This window comes from Tauraco erythrolophus, chromosome 28, assembly GCF_009769465.1.
Source record: "Tauraco erythrolophus isolate bTauEry1 chromosome 28, bTauEry1.pri, whole genome shotgun sequence".
In the NCBI taxonomy this organism is placed as follows: Eukaryota; Metazoa; Chordata; class Aves; order Musophagiformes; family Musophagidae; genus Tauraco; species Tauraco erythrolophus.
This window is the reverse complement of record NC_141492.1, coordinates 2,108,209-2,130,454: the sequence shown is the minus strand read 5'-3', so window position 1 is coordinate 2,130,454 and position 22,246 is coordinate 2,108,209. Positions and strand designations below refer to the sequence as shown.

Below are 22,246 nucleotides of genomic sequence, written 5' to 3'. Positions count from 1 at the left end.
GTTTCCCCACCGCGCTGCGGGAACGGGGCCTCTCCCCTGGGTGCCACGGTGGAGAGTGGGTGTCTCTGGGGCGGGAGGCAGCGGGCGCTGTCAGAGCCGAGTTGCCAGCGCTTCTCCAAACCCCCGCCACGCCGGATTACAGCCTCGTGGCAGCAGCTCCATGTGGCTTACGGCCGGGGACGGTTAATCCCGGCCAGCTGCGGGGCTGGGGCCCTCCGTGCCTGCTGCTGCCGCCACCACTGCTCGTGCCATGGTCCCGGTGTGGTGTCCCCCTCCGCAGCCCGTGGAGGCTCACGGTGGGTGACGGGTGGGACCCTAAACCCCCCTCCTTGTCCCCTCAGGGCACAGCGGGATCGGTGGCGGCGCCGACAGGGACACGTGCCATGGAGCTGAGCCCGGATGGTGCCTGAAGCTGCCAGAAGGAGCAGGGATGGGGTGGGAGGACACGGAGACCCTCAACGGCAGCACGGCCGGGCGGGCGGGCATGTGCTTTGGGGTGTTCAACGCCAGCGCTGGCGCGCAGAACATCATCACCTCGCCCTGGTTCTCCACCGCCTTCGGCCTCATCGGCCTCTGCTCCAACCTCTTCGCCCTCTGTGTCCTGCTCAGCTCCTCCCGCAAGCTGGCCAGCCGGGCCCGCTCCTCCTTCCTCGTCTTCCTCTGCGGGCTGGTGGTCACGGACTTCATGGGGCTGCTGGTGACGGCCTCGGTCATCATCCCCTACCACTTCATCAAGTTCCCCTGGGCCGAGGTGGACCCCAGCTGCCACCTCTGCAACTTCCTCGGTTTCTCCATGGTCTTCTTCGGGCAGTGCCCGCTGCTGCTGGGGGCCACCATGGCCAGCGAGAGGTTCTTCGGCATCAACCACCCCTTCTCCCGCTCCACCAGCATCTCCAAGCGCCGTGCCTGGTCCATCGTGGGACTGGTGTGGGGCTTCTCCTGCCTGCTGGGGCTGCTGCCGGTGCTGGGGCTGGGGCGGTACACGCTGCAGTACCCTGGCTCCTGGTGCTTCCTCACCCTCCTGCCCGACACCGGCAACATCATTTTCTGCCTCCTCTTCGCCCTGCTGGGCATCTTCTCCGTGCTGCTGTCCTTCATCTTCAACACTGTCAGCGTGGTGACGCTCTGCCGCGTCTACCACGACCGGGAGTCGGTGCAGCGGCGCCGGGACAGCGAGGTGGAAATGATGGTGCAGCTCGTGGGCATCATGATCATCGCTACCATCTGCTGGATGCCCCTCCTGGTGAGGATCTGGGGCCTGGTGGTCCCCCCGCCACGTCCCTCCTGCGTCTTGGTGTCCCCCTCCTCCTGGTGAGGTCCCAGGTCTTGGTGTGTTCTCCCACCCACGTCTCTGCTGGTGAGGCCCCAAAGTCTGGGGGTGTCCCCCCCACCACCACTCTGCACCCTGGATTGGGACCTGGGTGATGGGCTCTGGGGCTCAGCGCCATCCAGGCAGAGTGGGTGCTCCCCAGTACCAGGTGCCCCAAACCAGCCTGGGACCCCTCTCCAACAGGCTCAACACCCAACCTGGACCCTCATCATCTCCCCCACCCCAGGGCAGCTCAGGGCCTCAGTGTGGACCCCCTGGCTCATGTCTTGCCCCATCCCTCCCCCAGGTCTTCATCATCCAGACGGTCCTGCAGCAGCTGCCGGCCAGCGGCCATGTCCAGGTGCTGCCCACGGAGACACAGAAGATGCTGCTCATCTACATCCGCATGGTCACCTGGAACCAGATCCTGGACCCCTGGGTCTACATCCTCTTCCGACGGGCTGTGCTGCAGCGCATCTACCCCAGCCTTCGCCCCCGGCCCTCCATCATCTCCCTCTACCCCGTGCTCAACCCCTCCCTGCGCCGCAAGCTCACCACCGACTCCGTCCTGCCGTAGCCGTCGCCAGGGACAGGCACCGAGGCGGGGGGGGCGGGAAACGAGCCATCTCCCCCATCCCACACCCCCAGGTTAATTAATTGTCCCCCTCACCCGCATCCATGGGCTCTCCCTGTCCCCCCGGAGCCCAGTACGTGGAAGGGGGCACAGGACTGCTCCCCCCTCCCTGTCCCCATCTGAGTGACCCCCCCCCCCCAATAAAACACAGCTTGTCCCAGGTGTTGGTGTGTTCCCCCACCCATGGCAATGCTGGAGATGCCCCAGGGCTGGGGAGGGGGTGGGAGGGGGGTGTCCCCACTACTCCGCACCCCGGGTTGGCACCCAGGGTCCCCGTTACCAGCCGAGCAACAGCCCTTCTCTTCCAGTCTCCGCTTTAATGAGCCGCGGCCGCTTCCCACCATGTTTCGGGGGTGCACGAGGGGGATCCTCGGAGGGGGGAGGGGGGTGGGCTGGGTGCCCTGCTGGCCCCCACCAACCCAGGGGTCACACCTCAGGAGGGTGCAAGGGGCAGGATGGGGACCCCCACCGGCACGGTCAGCCCCAGGTGGGGCGAGGACACGGGTGAGGGGTGCCACCACCCCCCCGCCCAACTACTCCTGCCTCCCCTTGGGCTGGCAGACGGCCGCCCACACCTCGGCCACGAATTCCTGGGGGAAGGCGAACTCGCCCAGCACCGAGTCCAAGCCGCGGGCGAGCTGGGCCACACTGGGGCTCGTCTTCGCCGTCTCCACCATCGTTGAGGCTGAGGAAGATGAGGAGGAGGAGAGGCAGGGTTAGCAGCGGGCGAGGGGCTGCCGTGGGCAGCCCGTGCCCACCCTGCCCACTCACCCAGCTCGCTGTCGCGGATGCCCATGTAGCTCTCCAGCAGATCATCCACCCGACGGGCAGCTTCTTCCTCGAAGGGGCTGTGCTGAGGGCAAGAGGCCCAGCGGGTGGGTGCTGGGGGCACAGCTCACAGCCCCCTTGGCTCCCAAAGAACTGTGCCCGTGGGTGCTGCATGCATGGGCATCCATTGGGCGATGGACAGTTCGCCCAAAGGTGTGAGGATACTCGTCCCCTCACTGGGCACGGCATGAGCAGCCACAGGCTCGGGATGGGGAGAGGGGGTCTCTGGGGGAGACTTACCCCCTCCTCCAGCGTGGCCGGGCCCTGTGCCCGCAGCCTCAGCGTTTCCTTCCCACTGGCCACTCTGCCCTCGCCCGGTGACTTGCTGCTCCGTGTCCTCTGCCCGATCATGTCTGCACCCCGGGGTGGGGAGGAAGATGAGGGCACAGGCTGAGCCTGGCACCTCCTGCCCACCACCACCCAGCTGCAGCCCACGCACATCCCAGCACCCCAGGGTGGGCACCGTGGGGTGAGTGATGCACAGGGAGAGGATGCTCATGGGCATCAGGGACACCCCTGGGTGCAGGGGTGGTGATGCACAGGGTTACGGGGTGCTCGTGGGTGCCCAGGGCAGTGCACACAGACTGGGAGGTGCCCACAGGGAGTGCAAGCAGGTGTGGGTACCCAGCAAGGAGTGCCCACACGGGTGCCATGCAGGGGCACGCACAGGCTGAGGGTGCACATGGGGTGGGGGACAGCTGGTCCGTGTGGAGAGAGCTGCAGGACAGGAGTGCCATGGGGTCCCCCAGTTCCCAGGGCAAGAGCAGGGGGACCCCCCCGGGACTCACCAAAGGCCTTTTTGGGCTGTACCAGGCGGAGGGTGAAGGGCTGAGCCCGGGGCAGCTCCCGCAGCATCCGGGCCACCTCGTAGTGCCGGCAGCCCACGATGGTGTGGTCGTTGATGGCCTCGATGCTGTCGCCCACGCACACTGTCTGGATGCGGTTGATGATACTCCCTTCCTTGATTCTCTGGGGACCACGGGGTCGGGGGGGTGGACAGAGGACATGCAAAGACAAGGTGGCACCACGGGAAGGACAGACACGGAGTCCCCAGCCCACCCCACCAGCAACACCTCTGTGGTCCCACATGCTTTAGCAATAGGGTCAGGCAGGGAGGGTACCCCCCAAAACTGCACTGGGAGACCCCCAGGGCCAGGGTGGACCCGGGTGGGATGGGGGGCGGAGTCAGGGAAGGAGCACAGTCCCAGGGATGTGGTGCCAACAGATGTGCCACCCTGTGGAGTCACAGTCTCCAGGGCTGCCCCCAGCCCCATGGCAGCCCCATGGTGGGGGGTTCACCTTGATGAAAGCGTAGCCCGCCCCATTGTCCGTGATGGTGAGGCCAAGCGCGTCCTCTGTCTTGGTCACCTCCACCTCCTTCGTCTCACCGCGGACGTGGGCGAAGATGAAGTCCTCCAGGCCGATCTGTCCCCCCAGCAGCTTCTGCATGTCTACTTTGTGCGTGTTGAGCGTGCAAAAGAGGATCTGCCCCGGGGAACCCCGTCATCAGGGGCTGGGGGTGCCCCAGCAGGGCTAGGGGGCATCAGTGGTGGTGGGGCAGGAGCCAGCCAAGGGCAGATCCGACCAGGTCTGGGTGCCACTGGAGCAGAGGGGTCTGGAGACACCCAGCCTGCCCCAGGGACCCAGTGCTGCACCATCCCACCACCCCAGCTCCCTTCCCACATGCCAGGGGGGAAACTGAGGCATGGAGCCACCCAACCACTCCCCAGAGGAGATGAGACAGCCCTGAGATTAAAACACTCTTTTCCAGGTCATTTTGGGGGCTGCCTTTGCAAGCGGCTGGGGTCCCGCTGGAGGGCTGGCCACAGATGGTGCCACAGGGTTGGCATCCCCCCTTTGGGTGCAAACCCACCCCCCCCACCCCCGGCCCCAGCAGTGGCAGGCCCCTCACCTCGGTGGGCGAGATGCCAAAGACCTCAGCGATTTTGGCGTAGAGCTCCTTGACGTTGGTGAAACCCTCGATGGACGCCGTGGGGCTGCCGTGTGCCAGCTGCGTGTGAAACACCAGCCTGGGGCGGGCACGGGGGGGCCGGGGGGCTGGGGCGCCCTCGGCAGCGGGTGGCTCAGGGGTCCCCAGCTCCTGGCCCACGCCGTTCTCCATGGGGTTGCCCTCCTGGGCCTGCCTGCTGCGCCTGCCCGCCCGCCGCATCCCGCCGCTGGCACTGCTGAATTATAGATGGGGCCGGCTCCTGGCTCAGCCGTAAAGTGATCCCTGGGCCCGGGAACCCGATCCGGCAGCGCAGGTAACCCACCCGGGATCGGGTGAGCTCTGCCACCCAGGAAGGGCCCCAGCCAGGCTGGAGGAGGTGGGAGAGCAGCTGGACCCATCACACCCTCCCCAGCTGGGGCTGGGGGATGAGCTCGGGGCCATCACCCTTGCTCCGCACCCCAAAGCCCCAGGATTAGGGTCGGGAGCAGCTCCAAAGCCACTTCCCAGCATGAACACACAGAGGCCAGGCTGGTTGTTCCTCCCACGTTTATTTGCTCCCATCTCCATCCCAAGCCAAGCAGCCACCAGGAGATGGCAACCAGGAGACTCATCTACAGAGCACAGGCGGCGGAGCGGTTGCCCACCAGCCCCGGCTCAAACCCTGGGCCAGACTCACGTAGTGCCAGTTATGAAAATAAAGCCACTCTCTAATCACACAGTCTAAGATCAGCGCCAGGCAGCCCCGGGCACGGCTGCCCACAGCACAGCCCGGACGCTGCTGCCGCCACGGTGGTCCCACGGATGCAGGATGGGCTCGAGCAGGGAGACGAGAGCCAGAAGCTTCCCACCACGGGGAGGAAGGGGTCCGTCCCAGCTCCCCCTCCAGCACGACTGGGTTTTTTTGCCCTCGCTGCTGTGCAGGGCAGGAGCTGCCCTGCCTGGTCCCAGAGGCATGGGGGAAGGAGAGGTGACGGGCACGGTGACATCGGCAGGAGGCTGAAGGCACCCATGGGGGAGCAGCAGGGAAGCGGGCAAATTAAATAAAGCCAGGGGCAGGGGGAAGGAAGCTGCTACCTGACCCACGGCGGGACGGGGGACCAGGAGGCTTCCCGGGCTGATCTGGAGGCCAAGAGGCAGCGCCAAGCCCCGGGGGCTCTCAGGGCACCGGCTGCCCCCCTTCCATCACAGAGCAGTTAATGCCAGCCCCTGGGCCACCCTGGAAGAGGTCGATTCACTCCAGACCAGGAACCTGCAGGCACTTCGGAGAGAGCCTTTGAGGAATCCCTGGTTTGGCAAGGCGGAGCTGCAGGAGCTGGGGAGCTCGCAGGAGAGCAGGGGGGATGCTGGCACCCACCGCTGACCACCTCACCCAGCACCATGCTGGCTGGGGTCTCTCATCCCTGGCATCACTTGGTCCCCAGAAGCTCGAGGTCCTCGGAGCTGGTGCAGCCGTAGGGCCCAGCCATGCTGGGGCTAGAGGTGGTCCCCGCTGGGGCTGGGGGTGGTCCCAGCTCACTGGTCCAGTGAAGTGCACGGGGTGGAAGGAGAAGCAGCCGGACCACAGGCGGAGACTGTCCCTTGTGCAAACTCCAAGGGACAGGGCCGTGGTCCGGCTGGCCCTGGGCTCCAGGAGGGGCTGGTCCTCATCACAAGTGCTCACTAAAGAGGGAGGAAAAGCAAGGCTGAATTCCAGGGGGTTGGCTTCTCTCCATCCCACACCTCCCCGGAGCAGCTCTGAGCCCCTCTCTGCCCACACCTTCCCTGCTCAGCTCCCATCACCCACCCTGCCATGGCTGACCCAGCGGTCCCAGTGCTCACCGGGAGACGTGGACCCTTGGGTGCCAGCTCCAGCCAGCCCTGCCCGGCTCACCTGGCTATCCGGGACAGGATCTCCTTGATGCGCACCACCAGCTTCTCGTGCTGCAGCGGGTTGCTCTCGATGGCGCTGTGCAGTTTGGCCATGTAGAAGTCCAGAGTGCTCAGCGTGGGGGTTTCCCCAGTGCCTACGAAGTGGCAACCCAGTAAGTTCCCATTCAGCCCTGCCCATTGTACTTGCTGGTGACTGGGGAAGGGACCCTGAACAATAGGTGCCACCTCCTGCAGCAGGAGAGAGCCTGCACTGACACGAGCCCAGGAACAAAAGGGTTTGGTCTAACCTCTGCCTTGCGGGCACAGCTGTGATTACGGCTCAGAGGGCAGTTCCCACCCTGCCCTACCCCAGCACAGGGGTGCCAACAACCTGTCACACCCCTGGGCTCCCCAGAGAGCCCCTCAAAGTGCTCCAGGATCCCACCCCATCAGCGGATGAACCTCTATCACCACCCCATTGCCCCCATCTGTACTGCACGCGGAGCGCCAACAGTGCCCGTCTGCACGGCCACCGCAGCAGCCGGCGGGTCCTCACGGCCACCCTGAACTCACCAGGGATGGGGAGGGAGGCGAAGCTGGCAGTGAGGGCCTGCCGCACCGACTGGAGCTGCTGCTGCAAAGCCAGGGTCTGCCTCTCCTCCTGGGCCAGCTCCTGCTCCAGCTTCTCCTTGGCACAGTTCATGCTCTCCGTGTGCTTCTGCAGGATGGCATTCTGCTCCTCAAACTCCGTGTTCATCTTCCGCAGGCGCCGCAGCTCGGCCTCCCGGGCTGCAGGGACCACGCGAGGTCAGCACAGGGGACCCCTCTGACTCTCCCCCCCATCCCAAACCCAATCCCTTCCCCAGCCACGACTCTTCCAAGAGGCTCAGCGTCACCAAACCATCCCACAGCCCAGCCCCTCACCTTTGTTTTGGTCCAAGAACTCCTCCGTGAAGATGGGCACATCGAAGGTGGAGAAGGTGTCGCTGCACTCGCCAGCCTGGGGGCACGGGAGGGGATGGATCAGGCGGGGCTGAGCCCACCAAAAGGGACCCCGTCTCCTCAGGGCTGGGCAGACAGGAGGCACAGGGACAGGGCAAGGGGTGGGTGTGCCTGGGCAGGCAGGGAGGACAGGCAGAGGATGGCTACGTTCTGCTTCCTGCCACTCCAGGCTCTAATTCAACGGGAAGCTGGCACCTTGACGCACAACCTGTGAGCCTCCCTCCGCCCGGACCTGCAGTCAGCCCGGTTTCCGTGGGCCGAACCCAGCAGTGCCACGTGCCTCAGTTTCCCCAGAGACCTGCCACAGCCTTACCTTGTGCGGGTGCCCGTTCAGCAGGGTGTTCACTGCTGCAGAGCCCGCGTCCTCTGGAAAGGAGGAAGGAGATTACCCCTCGGAGCCAGCCCAGCATCCCCCGAGATGGATCTGGCAGCGCCGTCGGCAGCCGCTGCTCCCACAACCCACCTTTTTTGATCTTTTTCTCCTGGATCTTCTCCGTGCACATCTTGTAGGCCTCTGACTGCTGGTATTCCCGCAGCTCCTTCATGTACTGCTGCTTCTCCCGCTCCGCTTCGTCCAGGTACCGCTACAGTCACAGAGGGTCCTCAGCCTGGCCCGGCCCCAGGCTCCCTGGGGGGCTGCTGACCCCTCCCCACCACTCAAGGTCCAGCTCCTGCTCACCAGCCCCCAGTACTGGGACAGGCTCCCTTTGAGGAGCTGTAGCCAGGCAGTGAGCAAAGGGGTTTGGGGTGCAGGCTTCAGGGCGTGCTGCCCAGCTTTTGCCAGGGCCGGGGGGGTCTCTCCTGGGGGCTGGTACCTGCTTTTCAGAAAGCTGCAGCTTGCTCCACTCGGCCCCCAGCATCTTGGTGATCTCCGGGAAGGGCAGGTCAGGATGCTGCGTGCGGATCTGCTCACGCCGCTCGTTCAGGAAACGCACGTAGCCCGTCACAGGGGCTTTGGGGCCGTTGGGAAGGATCTTCTTCCTCTTCTTGCCCTTGGGCCAGCCCCTCTTCTTCACCGGCTGGCACCCAGCGAAGGGAAAGGGACAACCCAGCGTGGATCAGAGTGCACGATGTCATCGTGCCAGCAGGACACAGGAGCAGCCTGCAGACCCACCCGGGCTTCCCATCCCTCGAGGGAAGGTCTGGGCCCTTCCTCGAGCCACGGGCTCGCCTGGCTGCGCCTGGGCTGCTGAAGGGCGACCGGAGGGACAGCCCCAGGCTGGGGAACACAGACCCCACGCCCAGGGACCACGCGGGGAGGGACACAGGCACCAGAGCTCACCTCCTCCTCGCCGTGCGGCTTCTCACCGCTCGTTCGTGCCGACTCTCCCTTCTCCTGCTTGATGGCCACCAGGAAGTTTCCATGCTGAGCTTTGCCCGTGGCATGTCTGCAGCGAGAGAGCACCCGTCAGAAAGGGCTGGGGCCAACGGTGACACACCCCATGGCAGCACGGCCTCGCGCTCACCAGATCCCCCAGCTCCCACCCACCCACCCAAACAACCCCCAAACCAGCCCCGAAGTCCCTGTTCCCCTGCGAGGGGATGCCACCACTGAGTGATGGGGCTCGAGCAGAGCCCAGCACTGGGTGAGCAGGGCAGTCCTGAGCACACAAAAGCTGCCCCAAGGTCCAGTGATGACTCTGGGACCTTTCATTGACATTTGGAATGGGTCGAGGAGCCACCAGTCCTGCTCTTGGGGGCCGGTAACAGCGACAGTCAAATCCCTGCGTGCCACCAGGGCTCGGGCACGCACCTTGGCGAGAAGCCTCAAGCAGCATGAACCAGTTGATCCTCCTCTGCAAAGGAGGAGGAGCTGCAGGGGTTTGGATCCTGGCTCCAGGGGCACCACCTGGAAGCATCACCCACACCCTGGACAAGTGCTGCCACGGATAATCAGAACCCTGAAGGCAGAGGATAAGCGCAGGGCGCCAGCTCGACCCACTCAGCCACAACTGCTCCATCAGGTTCCTGCCACCTGCGCTGCCACCGAGACCCTGCCGAGACACACCGAGACCCCGCCGAGATGCACTGAGACCCCGCCGAGACGCACCGAGACGCCCCAGACGAGCTGGCAGCCCTGACTCCTGCTCTCCAACTTGCTGCCTCGTCTTTACAGACCAGCATCTGCCTTCAGCGGAGGATGTGGGTCCAGCAGAGCCTCCCTGCCCCAGATGAACACACACAGCCCCACTGCAGCATCACCCCGGGGCTCCTCAAGTCTCCCCGGCCCCTCTTCCAGCTGGCTCCATCCCACAGCACAGCCCCTGTCCCGCTGGCACCCTTTGGTGCCAGGGACACTGCCTGTAACTACGGGAAGGTGTAAGACCATCTCTTCTTCCATCTTCTGGGGGAAAAGAAACATCCCTGAGGCTCCACAAGGGCACAGCCCCATCAGCTCCAACACAAACATTCCTGGTGATGCCCATACGGTACCACCGCGCTCCACCGCCACGGCCGGGACGCACTAACACCCTCCACCACCAGATGCCGGATCTCTGCCTTCCCCCCTCTCTCCGCGATCCGGATTCCTCGCATACCTAAGGATGCTTTAAAAAGTAAAGTTATTTCAGGCAGGATCCCTCCTCTTATCCGAACCTCCCTCAGCCGCTTCGCTCTGCCATCCACCTTCCCCACCCGCCTGCCCGCGACGTGCCGCGGCCCCCGTGCTCTCACTCCTCTGCCGGGATGGACGACGGGCAATGCCAGTTTAGGATAACACCCGGGAATTAAGGCCTCGCTGGTCTTAATCTCACAAAACGCTTCTTTGACACTTTACTCCCTTCGCCACGCGCTAATTAGCCCAGCTCGGCGCAAGCACCGGCTAACGAAGCAGGCAAGGTGAGCGCGGTGGACCCCACAAGCGGGGAGCGGGTGCCCCCGAAACGCACCATACAATCACCCTTTGGAAAGGGATAAAAAACCGGGAATCTGGCACGGGACAGGGGGGCGTGGAGCAGCGCATGGCCCGCAGGACACTGGGGGGGGTCTCCGAAGAGTAGTGGGGGGGGGGGGGAGGGGTGGTGCACTTACAGCATTCCGGCAGGCAGCTGCTTGGCGCTGTGGGCCATGGGTCCGGAGGGCCAAACTTGCACCCCTGAAGGAGAGAGCCAGAGCTGGCACCCACCGGGGGGACGAGGGGGGGGTCGGGGAGCACCAAGGGGGCAGTTCGGCGGGGTTCCACCCCCCCCGGCCAAAGACCCCGGAGGGGTCTTTGGCCGGGGGGGGTGGAACCCCGCCGAACTGAGGGTCCCGTGGGGACATCGCAGAGCCCCCCCCCCCCCAAACCCCCCCTCCCCAAGGTCTCAGCACGAGCTCCAGCCCCCACTGCCCCCCCCATCCTCCCAGGACCCCATCGCTGCCCGCCCCCCCCCCGCGGCTCACCCCCATATTCCAACCCCCCCACGATCCGGCCCCCCAGCACGATCCGGGACTCCCCCACCCCAACTTTCCTGGCGCCACCGGCACCCCTCTTCCTCAGCTGGCCACGCCCCTCTATTATTATGTAAACGAGCAGCCCGTCTCGGCGCTTCTCATTGGTAGCCGAGAGGGCTAGCGCAACGCGGATTGGGCGGGCGCGGTGCCCGTCAGCGGTAAGGGGCGGGGAGAGGGGGGGGGCGAGGAGGGGAGGGGCGGGGCGGCGCCTGCGCGCGCGCGTGTCGGCTCGGGCGCGCGCGGCAGGCTGCCCGCCAATCAGCAATCGGCGTGGGGGCCGGGGAAGTGGCGTGGGGAGGGCAGCGTCTTAAAGGGGCAACGACGGGCGTAGAGGGAGAGGGTCCCACAGAGAGCGACCCGCTGTGGGTGACCCCAGTGGACGCTCCGAAAGGTCCAGTGGCCCCAGTGTGTCCTCACTGCTCCCAGCGCCCCCAGTTCCAGTGATCCCAGTATCCTCCCAGTGCCCAGCTCATGGCTGCCCCAGCAACTCCAGTTACCCTCCCTCACTGCTCCCAGCAACTCCAGTATCCCGCTGGCTGCTCCCAGTGGCCCCAATGCCCGCCCAGTGGGGTCCCACCCCACGCTGCTCCCAGTGACCCCACTATTCCCCCCAAAGAGGGGACCCACTGACCACTGCACACTGATCCTGGTGACCCTGGTACTGCCCAGACCTGTTCCAGTGATCCCAGCACCGACTCAAGAGGAGGTCCGTCACCCCAGTACCCCCACACTGCTCCCAGTGATGCCAGTATGCACCCAATTGGGAGTACCCATGATGCCAGTAGTCACCCAGCGTCCCAGTGACCGCAGTACTTCCCCCACACTGCTCCCAGTGACCCCAGTGCTGCCCATAATGGTCCTAGTGATCCCATTACTTCCTGAAGAGGAGGTCCCAGTCACTCCAGTACCCCCACACTGCTCCCAGCGACCCCAGTATTCACCTAAAGGGTGAGGTCCCATGATTCTAGTAGTCACCCCAGACTCCCAGTGACCCCAATACCCCCACACACTCTGCTCCCAGTGACCCCACTGGTTCCAGTGACCCTGCTATCTACACAAGGGGTGGTCCCAGTGTCCCAGTAGCCCCTCGCTGTTCCCAGCGCCCCCAGTACCACCCATAATGGTCCTAGTCACCCCATTACCTACACAAGGGGAGGTCCCAGTCACACCAGTACCCCCACATTGCTCTCAATGACTCTAGTAGCCACCCAAGCAAGGGGTCCCCATGACCCCAGTGGTCATCCCAGAGCCCCCGTGTCCCCACTGCCCTCACGCTGCTCCCAGTAACCCCAGTGTGCACCCAAGCAGGAGGATCCTATGATGCCAGTAGCCACCCCTGACTCCCAGTGACCCCAGTAGCCACCCAAGCAAGGGGTCTCCATGTCCCCAGCGGTCATCCCAGAGCCCCCGTGTCCCCACCGCCCTCACGCTGCTCCCAGTAACCCCAGTGTGCACCCAAGCGGGAGGCCCCCATGATGCCAGTAGCCACCCCTGACTCCCAGTGACCCCAGTATCCCCCCAACACTGGTTCCAGCGCCCACCACCGGACCCCCGACTCCCGTACCCCAGCCCCGCGCAGGGCAGAGCGGCCCCCGCGGGCACCGCTCGGAGCATCCCCCGCCCCCGGCGCGGGCAGCGGCGGCGCCGCAGCGGGTGGAGCGACCGGAGGAACCCCGGGATGGCGGGGCCGGGCAGCGCCGCAGCCGCAGCTCCGCCCCGTCCCGCTCCGTCCCGTCCTGTCCTGCCCTGGCTCGGGCGCTGCGGGCCGGCGGCGCGGCATGGCGGAACCCCCGGCGGGAGCCGGTGCCGGTACCGGTACCGGGAGCGCGGAGCTGCCGCTGCGGGCGCGGTTGAGCTTCGCGGCCGGGCACTTCCTGAACGACCTGTGCGCTTCGCTGTGGTTCACCTACCTGCTGCTCTACCTGCAGTCCGTGCTGGGCTACGGGCACCGCCTGGCCGGTGCCCTGCTGCTGGCCGGGCAGGCGGCCGACGGGCTCTGCACGCCGCTGCTCGGCTACGAGGCCGACCGCTCCGGCGGCTGCGGCCGCTACGGGCGGAGGAAGTCCTGGCACCTCGTCGGTGGGTGCTCGGGGGGTGTGGGAGGGGGGTGTGGGGGTGCTGGGAGGGGAGGGGGGGGGGATTTGCTGGGGTGATCTGGGTTGGGGGGGTCAGTGCTAGGGCAGCCTTTTTGGGGTGCCCTGGGTGGAGAGGGATAGCCCTGGGGGAAGGCTTTCCGAGACTTTCCGGGGTGCCCTGGGTGGGGGAACAGAAGATGCCTTTTTGGGGTGCCCTGGGTGGAGAGGGATAGCCCTGGGGGAAGGCTTTCCGGGGTGCCCTGGGTGGAGAGGGATAGCCCTGAAGGAGACTTTCCGGGGTGCCCTGGGTGGAGGAACAGAAGATGCCTTTTTGGGGTGCCCTGGGTGGAGAGGGATAGCCCTGGGGGAAGGCTTTCCGGGGTGCCCTGGGTGGAGAGGGATAGCCCTGAGGGAGACTTTCCGGGGTGCCCTGGGTGGAGAGGGATAGCCCTGAGGGAGACTTTCCGGGGTGCCCTGGGTGGGGGCACAGAGGATGCCTTTTTGGGGTGCCCTGGGTGCGAGAACAGAGACTGCCTTTCCAGGGTGCCCTGGGTGGAGAGGGATAGCCCCAGGGGAGCCTTTTTGGGATGCCCTGGCATGGCCCCAGAGGAGCCTTTTTGGGGTGCCCTGGCGGAGAGAGATGGCTCTGAGGGAGTCTTTCTGGGGTGCCCCGGGTGGAGATGGGTGGCCCTGGGAAAGCCTTTCTGGGGTGCAGAATCAGCCCCAGGGTTCATTTCTGGGGTGCCCTGGGAGGTGGAACGGGACCAAGGGTGCCATTCTGGTATGTCCTGAGTGGAGAGGGGTGCCTTTCTGGGGTGCTTGGGGGTGGGGTAGGGTTAGCCCTGGGGGAGCCTGTCTGGGCTGGGGGTGCTAGCCCTGGGGAACTGGAGCCCCCTGCCTAGAGGGAGAACAGCCCCCATGGCAGTGAGGTGGGGACTGGGTCCCCCCAAGATGGAGAGGGGCAGCCCCAGGGGCGAGCAGACTTTGGTGCCCTGGGGTGTACAGGAGCAGCCCCCCCATGGAAGGGGGGCTGCCCTGTTGGAGGCTTTCCTGGGTGCCCTGTGTGGAGGGTGAACCAGCCCTAGGCAATATCAGGGCTGAGGCGGCAGTGCCTTGGAGGGGGAGAGATGGGCCTGGGGTGCCCTGCGTGGAGGGGGTGCAGACCAGGAGGTGCCTTTCTTGGGTGCTCCATATGGAGGGGCAGCATCCCCCATGGCAGTGAGGTGTATGTGTAGGAGACAGCTGGGTGCTCCGGGATCCCCCAGCCATGGACGGCTGAACCCAGATGGGGAAGGGGCACCATGGCGTGCCCGTCCTGCCTGGGCACTGTCCCTATACCGGTGGCCCGGGGCTCCCCGCTGTCCCTCAGGCCATAGCGGCATGGCGGTGGGGGGCTGTAGGATGTCCCTGTGTCCCCCTCTGTGGGGGTGGCATCAAGTCAGGGTTAGAGCTGGGTGCTTTGCCAGTTGATGCTACAGCAAAAACGAGACCCACAGTAAAATCTGGGTTTTCCCAGGAGCCCGGGGGTTTACTGGGGACTTGCCCGTGGCTGGGCAGGTCACGGCTGTCCCTGTGAGTGACCCTGGGGTGCGATGCCCATGCATGCACCAGGACTGGGCACCCCATGTGCTGCGTTGGCAGGCAGCGCTGCCCAGCCCGTGGCAGGGCAAGGCAGCCAGCGCCTGGTGAGTAAGGACCCCGTGGGGATTCGCAGGAGGCACCGGCTTGGTGTGAGTTATTAACATCCGCTCGTCTTGCGTCGTGCCCTGGGGTCAAAAAACGCAGTGAAGTGCAGGGGCTGGTGTTAGGGTCCCTCTCTGGCACAGTGTGACCAGGGGAAAGATCCTCGGTGCCACGACCAGCACAGGGGCCTGCCCTGTCCCTGCTGAGCTGGCGATGGGGAACGGGGCAGTAAGCCTGAAGAAACGTCCATCGACAGCCAGAGATAAAGATCCCTGATGCTCCCTCCCAGTAACGGCACCGCGTAATGCCCAAGTGCCAGCTCGCCCGGAGCGGACCCACGCAGAGAGAGGACGGTTGTAGTGTGGGTGCTCGTATCTTGATCCCGAATTTATCTCGGCCAACCGCTTTGCGCAACCAAACGATAGCCTGATAAGGTGGCAAGTCAGGGAGGGTGTTGAGGGGGAACAGCTTCACCCCTGGCCGTGCCATCAGCTAGATTTGCACCCAAGATTTGGGGAAGTGGCCGGAGCTGTGCTTCGCCCCCTCCGTGGTCAGCTCCGCTCCAGCTGGGTGCTGTGTATCGTGCACCAAAGGGGAAGTCCTGAATCATGGCTTGCACGGGGGCTGCAGCCGCACCGGTCCGCTGCACTCCCTGCTACGGATGGAGGCTGGAAGCACGGAGGGAGGCTGGAAGCACGGATGGAGGCTGCATTTCCCTGGCTGGAGTGTTGGTTGTTCCTCAAGCGTGGTGGCTCCCTTGCTGCCTGCCTTGGCTGACTGCGGTGTGACCGAGCGGAGCCGACAAACCTGCTGGAACCAGCCGTGCCATTACCACTCTCGGCTCACGTGGTCACACTGCGGCGAGATGCTTCGTGTGGGAGCGAGGCGGCTTATTTGGTGGCAACCCGTGCTCAGATCAGAGGAAACCACAGCCTTGGGGGGCGGAGGGGAGATACCACAAGTTGCTGTCACTGGCATCTCCCCACCGTGGCGCTGGGCTGCCGGTGCCGGAGGTCCTGGGTGGCTCACCTCGCATGCCAGCCTGCCTTCTCACTGGCTTTTTGGTGGGTCAGCTTCCTGCGCCGTGGGACAGGAAGGATGAGTGGCTCTTTGCTACTTATCTGAGCCAGTTTGGCAGTGCTGTCCCAAATTCCCTGCCCGGGGCGCCTGTGCTGAGCAGCTGGCATTCTCGTGATCTGGGATCTTGGACCTCCTCAGCCTGCCTGGGGCTCCCATGGCCCCACTTGGGGGACTGCAGAGCCTGGCCCTGGAGGGCCTTGGGACTGGGGAGGGAGCAGAACCTCCCTGATCCTCCAGATGGGGCTTGGTTAAAACTGACAGCCCTGTAACAGGGAACAAAGGACGTCTGCTCTGGTTTGGACCTTCTTGGACCCTTCTGGTCCCAGTGGCTTGTCTAGGGCAGAGGAACTGCGGTGTGTCCGAGTCCACTGTCCTTCAGGGAGCTCCTGAAGCACCAGAGGTGGCTGCGAGTGGGTGCAGGGCAGCACCCAGCACCCTGCCGGGGTCCTTGCTCAGGATGGATTCGAGCTGGGCTGGGATTGTCACTGCCTGCCCTCGGCGCAGGGAGAACCACGTTGCCCCAGCCCTGCGGCAGCTGGGGTGGCTGTGCCACGTGGAAACGATGGCAAGGAGGAATTGCTGTTCATGGATGAGAGGAGGAAAGATCACTTCTGAGGAGGTGGATCCTGCAAAGTCCTCTGGTGAAGGGACCTTGGGGACTGTGGTGGTGGCTGTAGGTTCCCCTCAGCTATAGGAACAGGTTCCCGTAGCTCTTCGGCAGCACCTGCTGAAGCTGGGGACATGCAGAGACGGGGCACGTGGCCATCTTCGCGTCAGTGCCTGGGCCTCGGGAGCAGTGGAGCATCTCAGCAGCTTTGCTCCGTAACCTTGTCAGAGGAGAGGGAGAAGTCTGCCTGTCCTTGCCTGCTCCGCTCCCGCGTCCCCACGCGCCGCCGTCACGCTGCGGCAGAGGGAGGAACCCGGCTCTGCTGTCCCTGGCTCAGCCAGGACCTTGCCGTGGCTCAGAGCCCGGTGTGGGAGACAGATCTGCTCCTGTCCTCCCACTGTCACACTGGAGGTGTCCCTGGCCATCGCTCTGCAGGTGACTTCTGCAAGTGTGGAGGGAACGCAGGTCCCTCTGCCAGCCCCATGGCAAGAGGGACAAGGGGACAGATGGGCTGGCATGGAGCCCTCCTGGCCCTCAGGTGCCTTATCGCCCTCGGGCAGGCGGTATGGCACGGCGGGTGTCCTTGGGGCTGGTTATCTGCAGGGTGGAGATGGGGAGAGAAGCCCTTGGTGCTGACGGGAGGGTCCATCCTCTGGTGTTTTGAAGGGGGGCAGAGCGGGTGCGAGATGGTGCTGCACTTCGTAGGGGGAACGTGACTGGGGAGACGTCTGCTGACGAGTGTCTGTCTGTCTGTCTGTCTGTCTTGCTGCTGGGTGTGAGAGGGAAGGACATCACCATGTGTAGGATACGGGGGGTGGGTCTGGGGCTCCATGTGTCTCACTTGGCTGGAGGAAGGGGCCCACCTCCCTCCCCAGCCCTGTGGGGTAGGACCTGTCCTAGCCGAGGGCTGGCTGCATCTGTCCGTCCATGTCTGAGCTGGCTGGGGCCGGGGGAGTCCTGGGGAAACAGGGCTTGCAGCCTTTCACCCACCGCTGCGCTCTCTTCCCAGGCACCACCTGCGTCCTCGTGTCCTTCCCCTTCATCTTCAACCCCTGCCTGGGTTGCAAGGAGAACACGCCACAGTGGGCAGCCTTCATCTACTATCTCCCCTTCATCGTCATCTTCCAATTCGGCTGGGCAGCCACGCAGATCTCCCACCTGTCCCTCATCCCCGAGCTGGTGACCAGTGACCATGAGAAGGTGGAGCTCACAGCTTTCAGGTGAGCACAGCCAGACCCGGGTGTCCCCTGAACCTGGGGGAGCAGCCCTGCCTGCACCAGGTCCCATCGCTTGTGTGACGAGAGGTCCCCTGGGTGCCACGGGTCTGATGTCCCCTGTGTGCCATACAGCAGGATCAGGACTGGGCTGTCAGGATGTGTCCAAGTGACACTGGTCTTCTGGGTTGGTGGCCCAAACCCTTTGATGCCAGGAGGGAGTGTCCTAATGTCAGTGATGGAGTCCATGGGACATTTCCCTGAGTTGGGGGCACTTTTCCTTCAGGACTGGAGCGTGATGCTCACAGGGGAGGAACAGAATCCCCCTGGATGCCCCCAGTGAGAGCTGGACACGGCCCTGCGCGGGCTGTCCCATACGTAGGGATGGCCCCAGGGCCAGGCTGGGCAGCGCATGAGCTCCATGCGCAGAGCCCGGCTCAGTGTCTCTTATCTGGCAGGATCGGGCTGTGGGCAGGAGCGTTTATCAGATGGAGCAGGGCTTGGTTATCGGCTCGGTGGGAGGAAGTTCCCCTTCCGGCAGGCGGGCAGAGACGGCAAGTGCAGCCAGGCAGGGAGTGAAGCAGTGCTGGGGTAATCCTGCGGCCAAGGGATCTGGCTCTGGGGGCACTGGGTCAGGCAACTCCGGGCATCCTTGGGAAAGAGGTGAGCTGTGACTGGAGAGTGGACAGGCTGACCTGGAAGGATCTTGGTTTCCTCCCAGTCATGCCCCAAGGCTTGGACTGGACGTGCTGGGAGGTGCACCGGTAAGGCTAACGCCTGGCCAGATGCTGCGTGCTCTTGGAGGCGTCGTCTCAGCAGCGACACTGGGGTGCAAAGCTGTCTGTCGCGTGTCTGCTTTGGAGGGCAGCCATGGGTCGAGGTCACCCCTCTGTGCCCGGAGCTGCGTTCGTCCCTCTCCATCACCCAGAGGTGCTGTCTCCCCTCAGGTATGCCTTTACCGTCATGGCCAACATCACTGTGTACGCCCTGGCCTGGCTCCTGTTGAACTTCCAGGTGGAGCAGCTTGACCGCGCAGAGCACCTTGGCATCCAGGATGTCCCTGTGTTTAGGGTAAGTGGCAGGGCTCAGTCCCTGGGGTCCCCTCTTCCCTGGGTGGGACATGGCTCAACTGGGGAGGTACCAGAGGGAGTGAAACAGCAGTGCCCTGAAATCTCACCTCCCGCACTGGGAAGGGGCCACACTGAGCTCTCCCTGGGTTTTTGGGAACCCGTCTTTATCCACCAGACTGTTGGGGATGGATGACGGGCAGGCAAAGGGCACCCTGTGCTATGCTCACCCCCTCTGCCTCACCCAGAACCTGTCCCTCATTGTGGTGGGGCTGGGGGCCGTGTTCTCCCTCCTCTTCCACCTGGGCACCAAAGAGAAGCCATACCCGCCGGGCTCACTGCCCCAGCTGGAGGAGAGCGTGAGCCTGCTGCAGAAGGAGCCTACGAGATCCCCGCGCCCGCTGCTGATCTGGAAAGACTGGCTGCTGGAGCCTGCCTTCTACCAGGTACAGCTGTGGGCAAGGCTTGCCTCGCCTGTCTGGGGTGGCTGCCCTGCCTGGGTGCTGTGGGCATCCTCTGGCAGTGGGCCATGCCCCTGGTGCAGGTTAGGATGGAGAGATGGGCTGTAATGGGCACCCACCTACCACGTCAGGGGGGCTGTCCCCTTCTCAGTGGGCATCTGTGCCATGACAGGGTCAGGCATGGAAAGTGCCAGCCATCCCTACCTCCAGTTGGCACAGGCTGAGCGATGCTGCCCTGTCTCTGTCCCCTCGCAGGTTGCGGTGCTCTACATGTCCACTCGGCTCATCGTCAACCTGTCCCAGACCTACATCACCATGTACCTGACCAACTCGCTGCTGCTGCCCAAGGTGGGCACAGGGCAGGTCCCTGCCTGTGTGTTGAGGTTGCGTGGGTGGGGGTCCTGTGCCGATGGTCCAGAGCTCATCTCCCTGTCTTGGTCTCTTGTAGAAATACATCGCCACCATCCCCCTGGTGATGTACATCAGCGGTTTTCTCTCCTCCTTCCTCATGAAGCCTGTGAATAAGTGGATAGGTCGAAATGTGAGTCCTGGGGGCCTGGTGAGGTTTGAGTTAGACCCAAGGAGAGGCCCAGGGACCAGATCCTGACCGCACAAGTGAGCAGAGCGCTCAGCACACCTGAGCCTGGCTGGAGAGCCCGGACCCCTCGTGCATCCTCTGCAGGCGGCCCTCTGCTGCAGCACGGGTCGTGCTGGGACGGTGCGGGCAGTGGGCATGGTGAGAGGGCATGGACCTGTCCTGCACATCTCTGAGGGTGGGGAAAGCCATGCTGGTCCAGAGTCAGCCTGTCCTGTGCAGCCTTGACTGGGCTGGGAGAGCTCCATGATGCTCATGAGAGGCAGAGGGAGGGTTTTGCTGAGCCCCCCTGGGCAAGCATGGGGGTCTACAGTGCCAGCATCCCCCTCCGTGCAGTAGCAAGCACCGTTCCCCAGTAAGCCCCCACCTCTCCCACCAGCTGGGTGTCCCCGTGCCCCGAGCCCTGGGGGCTCGGCTCAGCCTGCAGCCAACGCTCTGGAACAGCCTGGACCACTGCGAGTGGACACTGGGCGTCAGCCGAGCCAGGAGCTGAGCTCTCCCTTCTCCCTCTGCCTGTCCCAGTTGACCTACTTCGTGGGCATCCTGGTGATCCTGGCCTTTGCCTCCTGGGTGACACTGGCCACACAGATGGGAGCGGAGATCTACGGGGCGGCCGCGCTGCTTGGGGCTGGTTCCGCCACCATCCTGGTCACCTCACTCTCCATGACAGCCGACCTCATCGGCACCAACACGGTAGGTCGGCTCCTCCCGGACAGGATGGGCCAGGATGTCACAGCGGAGCTTGGAGCCGGCGGGCTGGCGTGGGATCAAGGGGACGGAGACTCCTGCGAGGGGGTCTCTGCTGTTGGGGTGGGTGTGGGCAGCCGTGTTGCCCAGGCCCGGGCTCTGCTGTAATGTGGGCTCTGCCCATCAGAGGGCACAAAGCTCTCGCTGCCATGAGGGTTCCTCTCGCCACGCAGCACAGCGGCGCGTTCGTCTACGGCGCCATGAGCTTCACGGACAAGATGGCCAACGGCCTGGCTGTGATGGCGATCCAGAACCTGCACCCGTGCCCGTAAGCATCCCTGCGGGGTGGGAACCCTCCCAGCAGCAGCTCCTGGGGGCCAGGCAGCAAATATCTCTGGCTCTGAGTGAGAGACACGGGTGGAAACCAGCTCCGATTTGTCTCAAATCCTCCCTCGACTTCTTTTCTCGCCCTAGACGAGGGCTCCATCCCTAGACAAAGGGGCTAGGCATCTCGGTGTAAAGGGTGCTGCCCTCTCTGCTTGCCTTGGACCTTCCCCTCGTGTCCCATTGTGAGCCAGTCCTGACACAGAGGGCGTGGGACCGCTGCCAGCAGCCCCAGGGCACTTGGGTGGCACTGGGCCAGGCTCCGGTCCTGGCCACCGAGCCACGTCCCTGCCCTCTCCCTGCAGGACTGAGCTCTGCTGCGCTGCCTGCATCAGCTTCTACCACTGGGTGATGGTGCTGGTCACCGGAGGCGTTGCCGTCGCGGCCGTCCTCTCTCTGTGCTGCATCATGGTCTGGCCCATCCGTATCCGCTACCGTGAGTGGGGCTGAGGGCACCGCGCGGGGGGCCGGGCATGTGGCTGGGGGCCCAGTGTCCTGTGCCAGTCTAGGCTAAAGTGAAAGTATCTTTCCAGATGGCCCTGGCTGCGGGGAGGCATGGGACCCCTGTCATGGTAGGCACATGGGGCAAGGCCACGATCCTGTTTCTGCCGCTCCTGGCCCCGGAGCTGGCACCTGCACGTGCTTGCCGTGCCCTTCTGGAGGGCAGGATCCACCCCCGCCTGGCCTGCGATGGCCATGCTGACCCTGGCACCCCTTGGGGTGGCAGGGGCTGTTCTGTGTGCTGGTAGCCAAATGTGGAGGCAGGGGTTGGGGATAGGGTGCCCCGTGCCAGGCTGGGCACCCAGGCACCGGTGCTCAGGGCCAGCTCAGCAGCTGCCTCTATGCCCTGCTGGGTGTCTGCGTCTTGCTCTGGGGTGGGAGGAGAGGACGGACCCCCATGTGCCACCCTAGGGACGTGCTGGGTAAGGCCCCTCCTGCCAGTGGCAGGAGAGTCCAGAAGGTCCATGCCAGCACGCGGTGGGTCATCCCAGCAGCTGCAGTGGCTCCTGACCTGTCCCTTCTTTCCTGTCCTCACAGGTGCCGTGTGCCTACAGGGGCTGAGCGGACCGGAGACCACCTATGGCGGGACAGAGAGCGCAGAGGGAAGGAGCCCGAGCGGCACCATCAACTGAGCGGGGCCTGTGTCCTCTGCCACCGCCATGCCCGTGCCGCCGGGCTCTGCCCAGAGGGCCCTCCCAGCAGGGGATGGCACTGGGACAGGGACACTGGGCTCTGCCCGCAGGGCCCCCCCATCAGGGGATGGCACTGGGACAGGGACACTGGGCTCTGCCTGCAGGGTCCCCCCATCAGGGGATGGCACTGGGACAGGGACACTGGGCTCTGCGGGGGGAGTTCAGCTCCTGCCCCGTGTGTCACCTCGCACTGGAC

General features: G+C 64.8%; 4 protein-coding genes across 5 annotated transcripts; 2 read left to right on the top strand and 2 right to left on the bottom strand.

The window, feature by feature from the left end:
* Positions 1 to 430: 430 nt before the first annotated feature.
* Positions 431 to 1,886, top strand: TBXA2R (thromboxane A2 receptor). The gene is made up of 2 exons (XM_086627505.1): positions 431 to 1,243; positions 1,617 to 1,886. The coding sequence occupies exons 1-2, from the start codon at positions 431 to 433 to the stop codon at positions 1,884 to 1,886; spliced, it is 1,083 nt and encodes a 360-aa protein (XP_086483631.1).
* Positions 1,887 to 2,476: 590 nt separating this feature from the next.
* GIPC3 (GIPC PDZ domain containing family member 3) lies at positions 2,477 to 4,941 on the bottom strand. Its single transcript, XM_086627647.1, has 6 exons — positions 4,684 to 4,941; positions 4,071 to 4,256; positions 3,560 to 3,740; positions 3,012 to 3,124; positions 2,715 to 2,796; positions 2,477 to 2,628 (listed from the first exon to the last, which is right to left on the bottom strand). The coding sequence occupies exons 1-6, from the start codon at positions 4,939 to 4,941 to the stop codon at positions 2,477 to 2,479; spliced, it is 972 nt and encodes a 323-aa protein (XP_086483773.1).
* Positions 4,942 to 6,346: 1,405 nt separating this feature from the next.
* Positions 6,347 to 10,640, bottom strand: HMG20B (high mobility group 20B). 2 transcript variants are annotated; one of them, XM_086627727.1, is made up of 9 exons: positions 10,603 to 10,640; positions 8,855 to 8,960; positions 8,388 to 8,591; positions 8,036 to 8,156; positions 7,886 to 7,938; positions 7,495 to 7,570; positions 7,144 to 7,359; positions 6,593 to 6,725; positions 6,347 to 6,381 (listed from the first exon to the last, which is right to left on the bottom strand). In XM_086627727.1, exons 1-9 carry the CDS (start codon positions 10,638 to 10,640, stop codon positions 6,369 to 6,371), a joined length of 960 nt encoding a protein of 319 aa, XP_086483853.1. In that variant the 3' UTR covers positions 6,347 to 6,368. The 2 variants fall into 2 exon arrangements, with proteins under 2 accessions (XP_086483853.1, XP_086483854.1); XM_086627728.1 differs by lacking the exon at positions 6,347 to 6,381 and having other exon boundaries at positions 6,589 to 6,725.
* Positions 10,641 to 12,782: 2,142 nt separating this feature from the next.
* On the top strand, positions 12,783 to 21,990 carry MFSD12 (major facilitator superfamily domain containing 12). The gene is made up of 10 exons (XM_086627646.1): positions 12,783 to 13,083; positions 17,459 to 17,669; positions 18,611 to 18,734; positions 18,979 to 19,176; positions 19,447 to 19,539; positions 19,640 to 19,732; positions 20,309 to 20,479; positions 20,707 to 20,801; positions 21,163 to 21,293; positions 21,896 to 21,990. The coding sequence occupies exons 1-10, from the start codon at positions 12,783 to 12,785 to the stop codon at positions 21,988 to 21,990; spliced, it is 1,512 nt and encodes a 503-aa protein (XP_086483772.1).
* The last annotated feature ends 256 nt before the right edge of the window (positions 21,991 to 22,246 follow it).